Source organism: Vigna angularis, chromosome 2 (assembly GCF_016808095.1).
Source record: "Vigna angularis cultivar LongXiaoDou No.4 chromosome 2, ASM1680809v1, whole genome shotgun sequence".
NCBI classification, from domain to species: Eukaryota; Viridiplantae; Streptophyta; class Magnoliopsida; order Fabales; family Fabaceae; genus Vigna; species Vigna angularis.
The window spans coordinates 6,540,069-6,555,609 of NC_068971.1; the positions used below are offsets into that span (position 1 = coordinate 6,540,069).

General features: G+C 31.9%; 2 protein-coding genes across 2 annotated transcripts; one reads left to right on the forward strand and one right to left on the reverse strand.

The window, feature by feature from the left end:
- The first annotated feature begins 4,671 nt into the window (after positions 1 to 4,671).
- Positions 4,672 to 7,925, forward strand: LOC108329556 (receptor-like protein CLAVATA2). Its single transcript, XM_017563817.2, has one exon. It carries the CDS (start codon positions 5,021 to 5,023, stop codon positions 7,202 to 7,204), a length of 2,184 nt encoding a protein of 727 aa, XP_017419306.1. The 5' UTR covers positions 4,672 to 5,020; the 3' UTR covers positions 7,205 to 7,925.
- A 270-nt stretch (positions 7,926 to 8,195) lies between these two features.
- LOC108327196 (protein TRIGALACTOSYLDIACYLGLYCEROL 3, chloroplastic) lies at positions 8,196 to 15,118 on the reverse strand. The gene is made up of 10 exons (XM_017560927.2): positions 14,552 to 15,118; positions 14,269 to 14,397; positions 13,447 to 13,542; positions 13,279 to 13,356; positions 13,131 to 13,192; positions 12,907 to 12,982; positions 12,596 to 12,703; positions 11,892 to 12,067; positions 11,700 to 11,784; positions 8,196 to 8,613 (listed from the first exon to the last, which is right to left on the reverse strand). Exons 1-10 carry the CDS (start codon positions 14,738 to 14,740, stop codon positions 8,575 to 8,577), a joined length of 1,038 nt encoding a protein of 345 aa, XP_017416416.2. The 5' UTR covers positions 14,741 to 15,118; the 3' UTR covers positions 8,196 to 8,574.
- Between the last annotated feature and the right edge of the window lie 423 nt (positions 15,119 to 15,541).

Sequence of the window (15,541 nt, forward strand, 5' to 3'; positions counted from 1 at the left end):
GAAAAATAGACATTGTTAAATGAGTCAAACGATTTAACTCACTAATTTTGACTGAGTTGAATTAAAATATAAAAATTATAATTTGTAAAAAATAAATCATGCTAAAGTAATTGGTTCTTAAATCAACATGAGATGTGTTAGTAAATGAGTCAGATTCATTAACTTTAACACCCTTATTTACATGATAACATTATTTTTTTCATAAAACATCTAAAAAGAAAAAATAAAATAAAATCTTAATAGAAGATAATTTACTTATTAATACTAAAAATTTTATATTTAATTTTCTTCTATAAATAACTATGATATTTAAAAGTTAATATAAATTTAGAAATAGTTTCAAAAAAATAGAATAAATTAAAAATATACTTAACTTCTATTTATAAACTTTAAAACTTTTACTTATTTAAAATTAATTAATAAGTATAAAATTTAATATTACCGTAAATGTCTATAAAAAATGTTGCATATAAATCTAAAAATATTTAAAAAAGGTAATTAAAGTAATATAAGAAGCATAATGTACTTCGAGATATACAATCACTGTTTTTTGCTAAGATTAGTGAAATATATCAATGAAAAATCTAGTCGTTATCCACGAAAGTAAATGTATTTCTAAATTTATTTTCAATACAAATGGCACTCACTGTATAAAAAAAAAACTTTGAATTACAAGTAATACCATGTTATTAAATATAATTATATATCAAACCATTTTTTAAATTAACTTTAAATTTATTACCAATTTTTAAAAATTAAACAATTCAATTAATTTGGTTAGTTTTCTTGAACTATGCATTTTTTATTATTATTTACACATGTGACATTAGGTAGTAATATTTTAATATTCATCACAAAAAACAGTACTATTCAATAGTATTATTCCCCTTCCTTTTCTCTCTTTAACATAATTCTTATGCTAGTGTTAACCCACACTTAATCATTAAGTTTAAAATTAATCATTTTGAATATGTTATTATAAGGATCTTTTAAGCACGTGTTTTTTTCCATATATTTCTGCTTTAGTATCTTTAAGCACGTTTCTTTTCCATCTATTTATGCTATAGTATCATCAACTACTTTTTTTTAATATCATTATCGAAAATTGAACAATAACAAATGTGATTTTTTAACCCGGGTAATGGAAAATTAATTTAATTTGAAAACTAATTCAAGTTTTTTTTTACTAATAACTCACGTGGAGAAAAAATAACTAAATTAAATAAAAATTACAATAATTGAAATAATTTTGTTAGAAAAAGTCGAAAACCACCTGATGAAAATAAAGATCAAAAGTATTAAACTAATTTTAAGAGATAAAAAATATAAAGAAATTAAGAAAATGATTTAGAGTAACTTTTAAGAAGCTAAAATTATTGCTAGCTTTAAAAATATTTTTTACATTTGTAATTAAACAAAAAATGTTTACCTAAACCCTTTTCAACACAATTTAACTATTAAAAAAGGTATAATCTACAAAGTCACTTTTTTAAAATTAAAACACAAACAAAATAAAACCTTAACATGTCTATAAAATATGAAGATTTTGACACGCTTTATAAATAAAAGGAATTGTGTTAAAGGAAAATTTCTGATTAACTTACGTAAATAAAGTGAAAATGAAACTAGACATAAACGTGGGATAAGAAAAAATTGAACAAAATGTGCGGTGAATGAAAATTTAAGTTTGACCGTTTAAATTGTTTATTTTTCAAAAGGATTATACAGTGAATAATATATTTATGCCCTTCGTTCAATCAAAAAATAAATTATTTATAAAAGATAGAATTAATTAATTTTTAAATTTATGATAAATTTCAATATGTTTTTAATGTTTATTAAAAAAATCGACTTAGTAAATATTTAAAGTTTTTATATCTCTTGATTGAATTCTTTTTATTTGATTGTTATTTTACTAATCTCTACGTATTAATGAATATGAAATTTGTTATTAACATAACATAATATTACGGTTATTGAAAAATAACCATTGAGTTCTATTATTTTATTGAAAACGTGTTGAACAATAAAATTAATCTTATCATGGATAATTCTTTAGTTGTCGTATAACCTTCGTATTTTTCTTATGAGAGACGAATAAATAAAATGATTGACAAAATAAGCGTCTCATAACTTAGTTAAAGAAAAAAATTAATCAGCAGAAATGAAAACTATAAAAAGTTTTGATACTCAATAAACAAAAAGGAATTGATAAAAGAATCAACTAATATTATAGAAAGTTGATACATAATTAAACCTAAAAATTAATAGTAATTTTATTTTAAGAGTATGAAGATAAAACATTATTATTGTTTTTTTTTTCATTTGTAATAAAATAGAAAAAAAAAAGTGGTTGCAAAAAAGAAAGTGAAGATTCAAAGAATATAACGGGGCACTAATTCCTGGAATTGGAACATATACACATTCTCAAATTTTGATATTTATCCACAATATTTTATGAAAATAAATATAAATATAGATATTTCATTACCTAAATTGTCCTATGTTTAGAGGCTAACTCGTTATTACGAGTGTAGGTAGATAAGTGTACCACAAATTTCAAACATGGTTTAATTGCAAATTAGTATTTTTAATGTGATTTTTATCAAATTAATTTTAATGTACTTCTTTTATATACTTTTAACTGCATTTTCAATTACAATCTAACTAACCGTGCCACAAGAGAACATAGTAAATAAAAATGTATAAAGAATTGTGTAATTAAAAAAGCAGAAGAAATTATGAGAACATGTTATTCTCTAATATTGGTGTTTAATATAAAATATAACTAATAAAAATTAATGGTATTTGTATTATTATGATTTTTTTTAAAATAGGGTGAATTGATATACTAAAGAGTTAAAATCCATAATACCAATTACAAATAAAGATATAAAGTATGTTTGTTGAGATATATATAACTATATTTAATATGCTTCTGGTTGATCACTTATTAACTTTAGTATTAAATTATATTTCATGCATATTATTAGAACGATATTGGACAAATAACAACATAAAAAGACACAAATAACGTAAAATAAAGCTATATGAGAATTAACATTATTAAAGTGATCTATATCTAAACATTTTAAATTATGTTAGACAAAAAAAACATTAAATACCAAACGGATAAGAAAGAACAATGGTGCAAGACAAAATTAGCTAAAAATTGACAATATTCAATCAACTTAAGAAAACATTTTTATAATATATTTTATAATTTCATAATATATATTAAGAAAAAACATGGCGTTAGTATTTTTGTAATGATTTAATTTCGTCGTATCAAGGTTAAATGTCATAATTATCTACTATTGTTTTGTGAAAAAAACAATTTATTAGTAACTATTTAAGTTCTTTGTTATAGTTATGGGATCATATCCTAAGTAAAATTTTGTTTGAAAAGCACGTATATTTAACTAATAAAAAAATTATTATTTATGTGAAAAAATAACATTTAAAAGTGAGAAGGTAGCTGAAGAAATATTTATATCCATTAAATTGTTATCATAATTAAAAAAGCTATAATATACAAGTTTAGTGATATGATCTTGCACTGCTATTTAGTTGTAAATAACTTATAGTATGATTACAAAAAAAACCATAAAAATTAAATGAATGATTATACAAAATAATGTTTAAGTAGATGACAATGTAAAATTATTTTATTGGATTTAGAATAACTTTTCTCTCTCAAATGATGGTCAGAGAAATTGATTTTTTTTTTATATTATTATGAAGATGAGTAATTATGAGTTTGGGCACATCAAAATATTGGATTTCTATAAATAACAATAACGCATTTTTAAATTTTCGAGGGATTCATAGAATTTTTCAATATATAACTTTACATTTTATAATTTTAAAAGTACAGTTCTATAAACCTAAACTTTTAATCCCTATATATATTTTTGTCAAAATACATTGTTTTTTATTTTCACTTTTAAATCCATTAATTATTTATATAATTAATTTAATATTTAATATTTTTTATAGTTGGATAAAAGAACCAAATTTTTACAAAGAAATTAAAATAAAATAAATCAAAAGGACACATTTTTTCTTAAATATATTAAGTGACTATATTTATAAGGGATAGCTGAAATTTTAAAATTTCACAGAGTTTCTCAATAAAATAAGTTTTTATTTTTGTCTAATTTTAACTTTTTTTAATATTAGTAAAAAAATATTTTTTAAAACAAGTTATTTGTATGCATTTAAATTTTTTCAATTTATGATTATTCATAATAAACTTTCATTTCATATCATACAAGTATTTCTCTAATATATAAATAAAGAAGTAATCATGTCAAATATATATATATATATATATATATATATATATATATATATATATATATATATTATTATTTTTTCACAAATCATTGACAATGTTTATGGCTACAATAAACTATATATTAATCAATTAATAGATAACAGGATCATGCTATTCTTTTGACATGGCCATGCAATGAGAGAGAGAGAGATGAAGAGTGGAATCTCTACCTTGGTTTTATTTTCCAACCTTTTTATATATATATATATATATATATATATATATATATATATATATATATATATATATATATATATATATATATATATATATATATATATATATATATATATATATATATATATAAGAAGAAGAAGAAAGGTTTTCTGGGACACAACACAGTAAGAAGAAAAACTTAAAAAAGGGATAAAGTGTTAGGCAACAGAGAGAAAGAGAGTAAAGTGAGAGAACTAAGAAGCACAACAAAGCCACTTTATTTTGTTCATCTAACCTAAACCCTCTTCCTTTTACCTGTAACACTCTCACTTTATCAGCGTGACACAACACAACCAACCAACCTAAGACCAATGTGTAAGACGATGTTCCTCTTTTCCTTCTCCTCTTTCTCTCTTTCTGTCCATTTCATCATGTTTTCATTCTAATCTTCAAATCCTCAACCCCCAGGTTCCCTTTTTGCTTCAAACTCTTCTTCCCCCTCCTCAAAATTGCACCTTTACTCTCATGCTGATGGTGATGGCACACACCACACCCCTCCACCGTCTATGGCACCCCTTCACTCTCCTCTCTGTGATTCTTCTCTGTGCAATCCCTTCACTCTCAATTGATGTTTTCCTACAAGATAAAGCCTCTCTTCTTCTGTTCAGGTCAAGACTGCAAGACCCTTACCAGAGTTTGTCCAACTGGGCAGGCTCTAACTGCACTTCATGGACTGGAATCACCTGTGACAACAGAACTGGGAGGGTGCTTTCCATCAACCTAACTAGTATGAGCCTTTCAGGCCAAATCCACCCCAGTTTGTGCCAGCTTCCGTACCTCAGCAAGGTGGGGTTGTCCCACAACAACTTCACTTCCCTTCTTCCTGAATGTTTTGGAAATTTGCTCAACCTAAGAGTAATTGATCTCAGCTATAACAGGTTTCACGGTGGGATACCAGACTCTTTCATGAGGCTCAGGCACCTCACTGAGCTTGTTTTGAGTGGGAACCCCGGTTTGGGTGGTCCACTGCCTGCTTGGATTGGGAACTTCTCTACAAATCTGGAAAGGCTACATCTTGGTGTGTGTTCATTCCGTGGGGGCATACCTGAGAGCCTTCTTTACTTGAAGTCCCTCAAGTATTTGGACCTTGGGAACAATCTCTTGTCTGGTAATCTGGTTGGTTTTCGGCAGCCTTTGGTTGTACTTAATCTTGCTTCCAATCAGTTTGCTGGTACTTTGCCTTGCTTTTCAGCTTCAGTTCAGTCTCTGACTGTGTTGAATTTGTCTAATAATTCTATTGTTGGGGGACTGCCTGCTTGTATTGCTTCCTTGCAAGCTTTGACTCATTTGAACCTGTCAGGGAACCATTTGAAGTATAGAATATATCCTAGGCTTGTGTTTTCATTGAAACTTCTTGTTTTGGACTTGAGTTATAATGATTTTTCCGGTCCTATTCCCAGTCAAATTGCTGAGACTTCCGAGAAACTTCTTGGCCTTGTTCTTCTTGACCTTTCTCACAATCAATTCTCTGGTGAAATTCCTGTGAAAATTACTGAGTTGAAAACTTTGGAGGCCTTGTTTCTCTCTCACAATATTCTCTCTGGAGAAATTCCTGCCAGAATTGGAAATTTAACCTATCTTCAGGTCATTGATTTCTCACACAACGCTTTGTCTGGTACCATTCCATTCAGCATTGTTGGGTGCTTTCAGCTGTATGCTCTAATACTGAATAACAACAATCTTTCTGGGGTAATTCAACCGGAGTTTGATGCATTGGATACCTTGAGGATACTGGATATAAGCAACAACAGGTTTTCCGGGACTATCCCACTCACTCTGGCAGGATGTAAATCTCTCGAGATTGTAGATTTTAGTTCCAATGAGCTTTCTGGATCCTTGAATGATGCAATAACGAAATGGTCAAACCTCAGGTATTTGTCCCTTGCTCAGAATAAGTTCAGTGGAAATTTGCCTAGTTGGTTGTTCACATTTGACGCAATAGAAACAATGGATTTCTCACATAACAAGTTTTCTGGCTTCATCCCTGATATTAATTTAAAGGGTAGCTTGATATTTAACACTAGGAATGTCACTGTTAAAGAGCCATTGGTTGCAGCAAGAAACCTTCAACTGAGATTTTCAGCTGTTGTTTCTGATAGCAATCAACTCGGTTTCACTTATCATATATCCTCAATGGTTGGAATCGATTTATCCAGCAACTTGCTCCATGGAGAGATTCCAAGGGGCTTATTTGGTCTGGCTGGCCTAGAATATCTGAATTTTTCATTCAACTTTCTCTATGGACAGCTTCCAGGTCTGCAGAAAATGCAGAGTTTGAAAGCCTTAGATTTGTCACATAATTCCTTGTCAGGGCATATTCCAGGAAACATTTCTAGCCTTCAAGATCTGTCCATTTTGAATCTGTCGTACAACTGTTTTTCTGGGTATGTTCCCCAGAAGCAAGGATATGGGAAATTTCCTGGTGCATTTGCTGGAAATCCAGATCTGTGCATGGAATCTTCCAGTGGCGTATGTGATGATGGAAGGACTCAATCTGTGCTAGGAAGTTCTTTCAGGGAAGATAGGATGGAGGGACCAATATCTCTGGGGATTTTCTTTATCAGTGCCTTTGTTAGTTTTGATTTTGGTGTTGTTGTTCTCTTCTGTTCAGCAAGGGCGAGAAATTACATTCTTCAAACCAAAGTTTGATTTGATTTTTGTGATAGTGACAGTTACAAATCTCCTGTAAATTCCAAATTGTAATCTGGTAGCTGGCTTCTCAGTTTCAAGTGAACATACAGTTTATTTGACTAGCAATACTATCTGGCCATCAACTTCACCAGTGTTATCTCATGAGTAATGAACAAGTGTCTCAGAATCAGAACAACAGGATCAAAATGTTATGATGAGTTGCAAAAGGTTTAAAGAACACCCGTAACTGGCGATCGGCTTTATCTAAGTGAAGACTAGTCCTGCATCATTCAGCCAGGAAAAGAATAGATGGTTGTGGTGAACATTTGATCCGAGTAGAGATCAATCCTTCATCTTTTTGTTGGCGGTTCTTCTCTTTTGCTGGAACTGGTTGCAGTTAGATTAGATTGCATCACTGCATCCAATATTCATAATCAATTTGGTGAAGGGTCAGCAGCAGGAAACATACTGATTTGGTCTAGTTATGGTGAAACTTTGATCTTGTTCATCAAACTGCAGATTTGCAAGAATATTTAGTTGAAGAGAACTTGTATCATTCTAGATTAACCTAGCCCTTTTCTTGGCTTGGGGAACTTAACTTTTCCCCATAGGTGTTTTGCCTTGAGATCGCGAGTTGATAAGTATAGTGAGGAGTGGTAAGTGCAGACAAGATATATGGAGCAGATTTTCATATGTTTAAGATTATTATTACAATCACAACACCATCTTATGTGATCAACTTTATTTTGTTGTCTTTATAATTACAAGAATGTTAAGAGTGTTCGTAGACATTAGTTGAGTAAAATTGAAAGTAGTTGGTGAAAGTAAAACTATTACATGAAAAGTATAAGAATTATTTAATACTTAGTTATAAGTAGTTAAAATGGCTGAATGAAGTGTTAAGAATATTTTGATAAAAGTACATGTTCCGTACTAAAGGTCTTCACGATATTTGACAGCAGAATACTGATTACAAATATGATTAGGGGAGGACTTGGGACTATGAAAATTAAAAACCATGAAGCAGATTTATTGATTATAATGATTTGCTTACAAAAACACAATCTAGCACATCAAACTCTCCGCATAGAACTAAATACAGCTGTTCCACCAATCTTTTCTAACATAATCTTTTCTAACATCAGGCGTGCATCAAAGCACCTTCTATTGCCAATGAATTTAGTAATCAATAACAGTAATAATAAACTGTCCTCTAACCATAAAAAGGAAAAATTGTTATTGTCGGCCTCTAATCCGATGCAGGTAGCCAATTCTATTGATGTTAATCCTTGTTGCAACCAGCTTATTGTCCATTTGTATGTGCACATTCCAGGATAGCCAAAACCAGCCGTAATCGATGTTGTCTACTTTACAATTTCAGTAGTGTTCTAATATTTGATAGGACCATCTAGGCTGCCGGATGCAAACTGCCACAATAACAAAAGTTCACCCTATCAGTTATTAACATTACTATTTAGAAAAGATTGAATTTTGTAAAAAAAAATCATGCATTCAGGTGCAATGTTTATCTGTGATTACAAATAAATTCTCAAAATATTTAGGATACGGGTAATAAAAGTTTAGAAAGAAATGTATAAAATTCATAAGATATGATTAATGTATAATCACAATTCTTAATCCAAATTAAAAACATGCTTCTCGGACACTACTTAAACAACAAAAAAAAAAGAATTATAAGTCATTCTCATCATATATTACTTCTTATTTTTCACAAACATGAATAATACTAGCAATCTCTTTCATTTCTTGAAATCATTCAAATCGAGGACAATTTCAGTTTTGGTTCCTCTAGGGACAGTGTTTCAAATGAAAAATACTAGCCTCCTTCACAAGTAAAAATAGAAGAAACAAGCAAGGAACCCAATCGACAAAGCAGACTTTTGTAGAGAAGCAAGATCTTCAAATAATGTGAACCAAGGTGCATTCTCTCACGGACAATACATCTGAAGTTTGAACAGAAAAGTAGTACTTTCTTTTATATTGTTAAGAAAATGCTTTAGGAATATTTTATTTTTAATTTTAATTGAGTCAAAGTCAGTTCCTTATTTTTAGGATTTAGTTAATTTTTAATTATGGGTTGAAGTAGTGGATTAAAATTAGGATAAAAATGTTAGTGGGTAATTACTTTTTCAGGTTTTAAATATTGTAACATTTTTCATTATTTTACAATCAATAATACAAAAGCATTTTAGCTTCAAGCTGCTACTGTTTTGATTCTAAAAACCAACAATTGGTATCAGAGCTTTTTTCTTACGGGACCTTAGAATGGATTCTGAAACAAGCTTCTCCCAAGCAACTTTCCAATTTTCAATGGGAAAACTATGATCTTTGGCCGGTTAAAATGGAGGCTTACCTAGAAGCTTTAGATCTTTGGGAAGCCATAGAAGAAGATTATGAAATCCTTCCGCTGCCTGACAATCCCATTGTGGCCCAGATAAAAAATCATAAGGAGAAGAAAACCCGAAAAGCAAAAGCAAAGTCATGTCTTTATGCTGGCATCTCTGCAACCATCTTTACCAGGATCATGACTCTCAAATCAGCAAAAGCAATTTGGGATTACCTAGAGAGAGAATATACTGGAGATGAAAAAATTCAAAGCATGCAAGTGCTTAACTTGATGAGAGAATTTGAACTTCAAAGGATGAAAGAGTCCGACACAATCAAGGAGTATTCAGACAAATTGTTGGGTATTGCCAACAAGATAAAATTATTGGGAAGTAATTTTGCAGATTCCAGAATTGTTGAGAAAATTTTGGTGATCGTACCAGAAAGGTATGAAGCATCTATTGCTTCTTTGGAAAATACAAAGGATTTTTCTAAAATCACTCTTGTTGAAGTGATACATGTCTTCTAGGCCCAAGAGCAATGAAGATTGATGAGGGAAGATTATGCTATTGAAGGTGCTCTTCTAGCCATGAGCCAACAAGCAAAAAACTACAAGAAGAATCATCCAGCCAGCAATCAAAGCAATGCAAATAATTACAACAAAGGAAAGGGTGAAAAGAAAAATTACCCTCCTTGTCAACACTGTGGCAAAATGGGTCACCCTCCATTTCGATGTTGGAGGAGACCAGATGCTAAATGCATAAAGTGCAATCAACTGGGACATGAAGCAGTCATATGCATGAGCAAAAATCAACCGCGAGAGGAAGAAGCTAAAGTTGATGAACAGGAGGAGGAGGAATATCAATTATTTGTGGCCACCTGTTTTGCAAGCAGTGAAGAAAATGAAAGTTGGCTGATTGAAAGTGGTTGTACTAACCACATGACCTTTGACAAGGCACTCTTTAGAGATACGAGGCCAACTGAAATCACCAAAGTCAGAATAGGCAATGGTGATTATATCTCAGTCAAAGGAAAGGGGACAATTGCAATTACAAGCTGTGCAGGCACAAAATTTATTCTAGACGTTCTTTTCGTTCCTAAAATTGACTAAAATTTGTTAAGTGTTGGTCAACTGATTGAAAGAGGATTTAGAGTTATTTTTTAAGACAAAAATTGCTTGATTAAAGATGAAGCTGGTCAAGATATGTTCAAGGTGAAAATGAAAGGGAAAAGCTTTGCTCTAAAACCATTGGAGGAGGAGCAAACTGTTTTCCACTCAAGGAAAATGTGACAGAAATCTGGCACAAGAAGCTAAGACATCTTCATCATATGTTGGGTGCAAAGAGTTTCTCTTATTTTGCAGCAATGACTGCATCATTGGTTTTGATCATTCTCAATGTGACTGTGGTTTGCCATGGAGGCAAATTAATTTCTTTCATCAGGAAGGTTGATAGGGTTGAGGATATGCCCCTTCACAGTGATGTCTTTGTTGCCCGTTCTAGCTATAATGCTCCTTAGCAGGTTCATATAATAATAGGTGACTGTGTGGGAAGGGCCATGATTGTATCATGGGTGACCATGGACAAATCAGGAAACAATTTAGTACGTTATTGGAACGAGACGTACGAGGATGACCTTCTTAACTATGAAGACGAAGAAGAGGAGCCTAAAGGTGCTAATAAAGTCAACGCTGAAGCTGTGAATAAGGGTTATGTTGGAATTCAGAGTTCAAGATTCAGAAACTTTTTACTGATGCCAGATTGATCTTTCATAGATTTTACAGTTCCTAAAGCAAGGAGGAGTGTTAAGAAAATGCTTTAGGAATATTTTATTTTTAATTTTAATTGAGTCAAAGTCAGTTCCTTATTGTTAGGATTTAGTTAATTTTTAATTATGGATTGAAGTAGTGGATTAAAATTAGGATAAAAATGTTAGTGGGTAGTTACTTTTTCAGGTTTTAAATATTGTAACGTTTTTCATTATTTTACAATCAATAATAAAGAAGCATTTTAGCTTCAAGCTGCTACTGTTTTGATTCTAAAAACCAACATATATAAACCTTTCTAAATATTATATTTAGATACCGCCCCTAGATAAGAAATTGATGTCCCACAGTAAAAGATTTCAGAAACAAGTCCTTGTTTACTCTTATAGCAACACAACTAACCTGCTGAACAATTGGATTTGTTGTAGTTGTAAATTCATGAGTCATTCCTTCCCAAACAATCGTTCCCTTGTGTAGAAACAACAATCTGTATTTTTGAAGTAACTTAGCAAATTAGGGTGCATGAATTCTGGGCCAATTAACAGGCTTAAGTGGACAGGAAACACATCCAATCATTATGAAAAAATTTATCACCTATCAATGGCTCTTTTAATGGTACTATGTTGGTGAGTAACAACCACATAAGATGCAATATTCCCAGGTTTTCCACGAGCATCTCGTCCTTTTATGTGCACTGAGCGAATCAGATCCTCAACAACAGTAGATGCAATAGGATCAAGTCCAGCAGTTGGTTCGTCATATAAAAGCACCTGTACAGAATGATGATGTGTATATTTTATAAACAGAAGAGAGAGAAGAGAAGGCCACATGTTGATTGAAAAACAGTAAATGTTACACCATGTTAGATCCAAAAATAATCTCCATTGCTGGAAATTTATGTGACCATACAGATAACTTCAGCCATCAACTATTGTTCTTTTTTCCTATTGTAACCAACACAAAGTGGCAGGCTTTCATATGACTATAGTTCATAAGTGATTATACAGATAACTTGAGCCATCAACTATAGTAACTATAGTTCTAACCAATCTCTACCCTCCTCGCTATGTAAGCAAGGTTGTCACAATTCAAATCCCTCTTTAGTCCTTCATTCATATTTTTAACATGAACTAAACTAGGAGTGCCTAATATCCACCCCCTCCCGTAACGCTGCTTCAAACTAATGACTCACTTATGCTTGAAACATAAGGACCCAAGAATTAAAGTTCCAATGCACTCTTCTCTGGTAGTAAAAATTTTAAACAATAACAGAGGATAGAAATGGGAAGCTAACACACCTCTGGCTCAATTGATTCCTTTGTGGTGTCACAGATAATAGAACGTGCCAAAGCAACTCGCTTTTTCATCCCACCTGATAATTCAGAAGGCAACCGATCTTCAACTCCCTGTAAAAAACGGGTGATAAGTTAATCTTTTGTAAAACATAATGACTATGCAACAAAAATGGAAGAAAGCAGTAGTAACAGCAATCCAGTAGTATGAGTATGGGGCAACTTTCTCAGTGGCAGAAAGCAAATTTATGCCACTGCTGCTACCCTTTATGCAGTATCTGCTGCCTGGTGTTCATGGTTTTGAACCAGATGCATACCTTCAATCCAACTGCAGCCAAAGTTTCCTTGACAAGCTCTGATATCTGGTCCTCAGACATACTCGAGTGTTCATACCTGAACAATTAAATAGGTCAGAAACAAAACAAATAAAATAGTCTTAGAAGAACAGAAGAGAAAAAAACTATTTAATCAATCAACTTTATCACATTTTAGACGACAATGTAAAAAATGAACTAAAGTTTAAAAGGGGAAGTTGTCTTACAAGAGAAAACCAACATTTTCACGAACAGACAAAGAATCAAAGAGTGCGGCACTTTGGAAAACCTGTTTACAGATTAATTGTAGAAAATTACAATGGAAGCATAGTAGCGCCCAAGAAGTAGCACATTGCATATTACTCTGACACTTACTAATCCAATCCGAAGACCAGATAGGTTATCATCGCTTACTAAACCAACCCTCTTTTTTCCTCGAATGTAAACTTCCCCCTGTTAATTTGACAGTGATAGCATTCAAGAAATGAACTCATTTGAATGAAACTAAAATCAAATAACCAAAATCTCAAATCAGATACTTACCTTATCCGGAGCAAGAAGTCCTGCTATAATCTTCAAAACTGTAGATTTACCAGTCCCAGAGGGACCAATTATTCCAACAGCTTCACCGTGCCTGATCTATTCATTATATAAAAAAGAAAAAAAAAATAGCAAACTCCAAGTCAGCTAGATCTCCCCTACTCCTACCGACAATTAGGCCCGTAAAACAACCTGTTCAAGCAGACCCTCTTTTATTGAGACTCCATATTTTAAAAGCTCACAAATTTGCACCGTCCTTTTATTTTGTTTTTTTGCATACCAAATATGGATGGATCTAATTTTCGTGATTAGAACATAGCCTCCAAAACTTTTAAGACGACCCTATTGACAACTGGTTTTCATTTAACCCACTTCTTTCCCTAAATGAATTAATAAAAAAACAGGTTGCTAATGGAGATCAACAAAGTTGTTCGGTCCGTGTTACAAACCTAACACAAGGGTCAAGACTTGGTTGTCATTGTTGTAAGCATTCACCACTTCATTATTTCATGCTAGATAGCACACTTGACAGAAAACAATGAAAGAAGCAAACCAAACACAAGACTATGGACATGTTGCATAAATTTCTCTATAATCATTTACAGGAGAAAACAATAAAAAGATAAAGTGAAATTAGTTTCTCTCATAGTTATGATTAACTTTTCTACTTTACCTTTCACGGAAGTTATAAGAGAGAGGTTCAATGAAAGTTCAGTGTTAAAATTGAATTTAAGTCAAGGAAAAGAACTCAATTCATTTTCCTTTCCTACAAGTGCATAGCAAAGTGATATAACCAAAACCATTGTCAAGTACAAAACCCCTCACCTTGAAGCTGACACCATTTAAGATTTTCTTTTCCCCGAAAGATTTGTACACATCTCTACACTCAATAAGAACATCAGAATCATCATCCTGATCCCGCGCCGCGCTCAGCTGTTCTGATTTGTGCAAACCCTGGCAACAACCTTGATGTCAGCCAGATATCCATTGGAAGGAAAAAAAAAAAAAACTTTGCGTGTACCCAGAACCCCAGACTCACTTAACACCAACCCCAACAACAAAATCTGATTACTGAACCAAAAAGCGAAATCAAAGTATAGACATTTACATTGAAATTAACAGGGGAAGAGTCCTGGCTCTTGAAGTTCTGCGGAGGTGCGATGCAGGCGCACACAACCTTCCGGTGATCCCTATGACGGTGGTTGGTGTAACGGAAGGTGTTGGGAGGAGGGATTCTGGTGGAAGCGTTTTGTGCAGTGAAGGGTAGAAAGGGGGTGGTGGTTGACAGGGAAACCATGGTAATGAGGAATGAAGAAAGGAAAAGAGAAGAGAAGAATTAATATAAGTGGGGTTGTTGTGTTATGAGATGGAAAGCATGTGATTCATATGGGGTTTAGAGTTTCCTTTCAAAAGTAGCAATGATGGTCAAATGGAAATGGCCGGTGGTTTTTTTGTTGCTTGAGGTTGGGGAAGACCTGATTCTGTTTCTTTGTCTTTGTTTCTCTCTAATTGTAGCAAAGTATCGACAGAGTTTGGTTTAGTTTAGGCTTACCCTGGATTCGAATTGGAAGGGAAGAAGACAAATCAACACTGAGAATTATGGACTATGATCCATGCTCGTCCCTCTCACCCTCCTAATTTCACACACGCAACTTTACAATTCTCTTTCAACCATTTTTACGAGTCGATCTTTTTGACACTTTCTTTTTGTCCCAATAAATTATGTTTAAAGTGAGTCATTAAATTCAAGTAATTCGTGAAATTTCTACTATGCTGAAATATTTGGTATTAATTTTTATTTCAATTATTCATTTTTTTTCCTTTTAATTAAGTCCTTTTTTTTTGGTTAAAATGATGTTTATTTTGGTTAGTTCTAAGTTAATGTTGTCTTTGCCCGTGCCACAACACAAGTAAAACTTTGTAGCATTTTTAGTTTTGTTAAAGTTTTTAACCACTTATTAGATTATGGTTATGATTGTGTCACTACTAATATAAGTGTGAGCGTCTTACTCTTAGTACTAGGTGATAGTGTGCTATATACAATTTAGTTTAATTAAAAACACTTCACCGAAATATTTAAATTAATTTTACTTTTTAT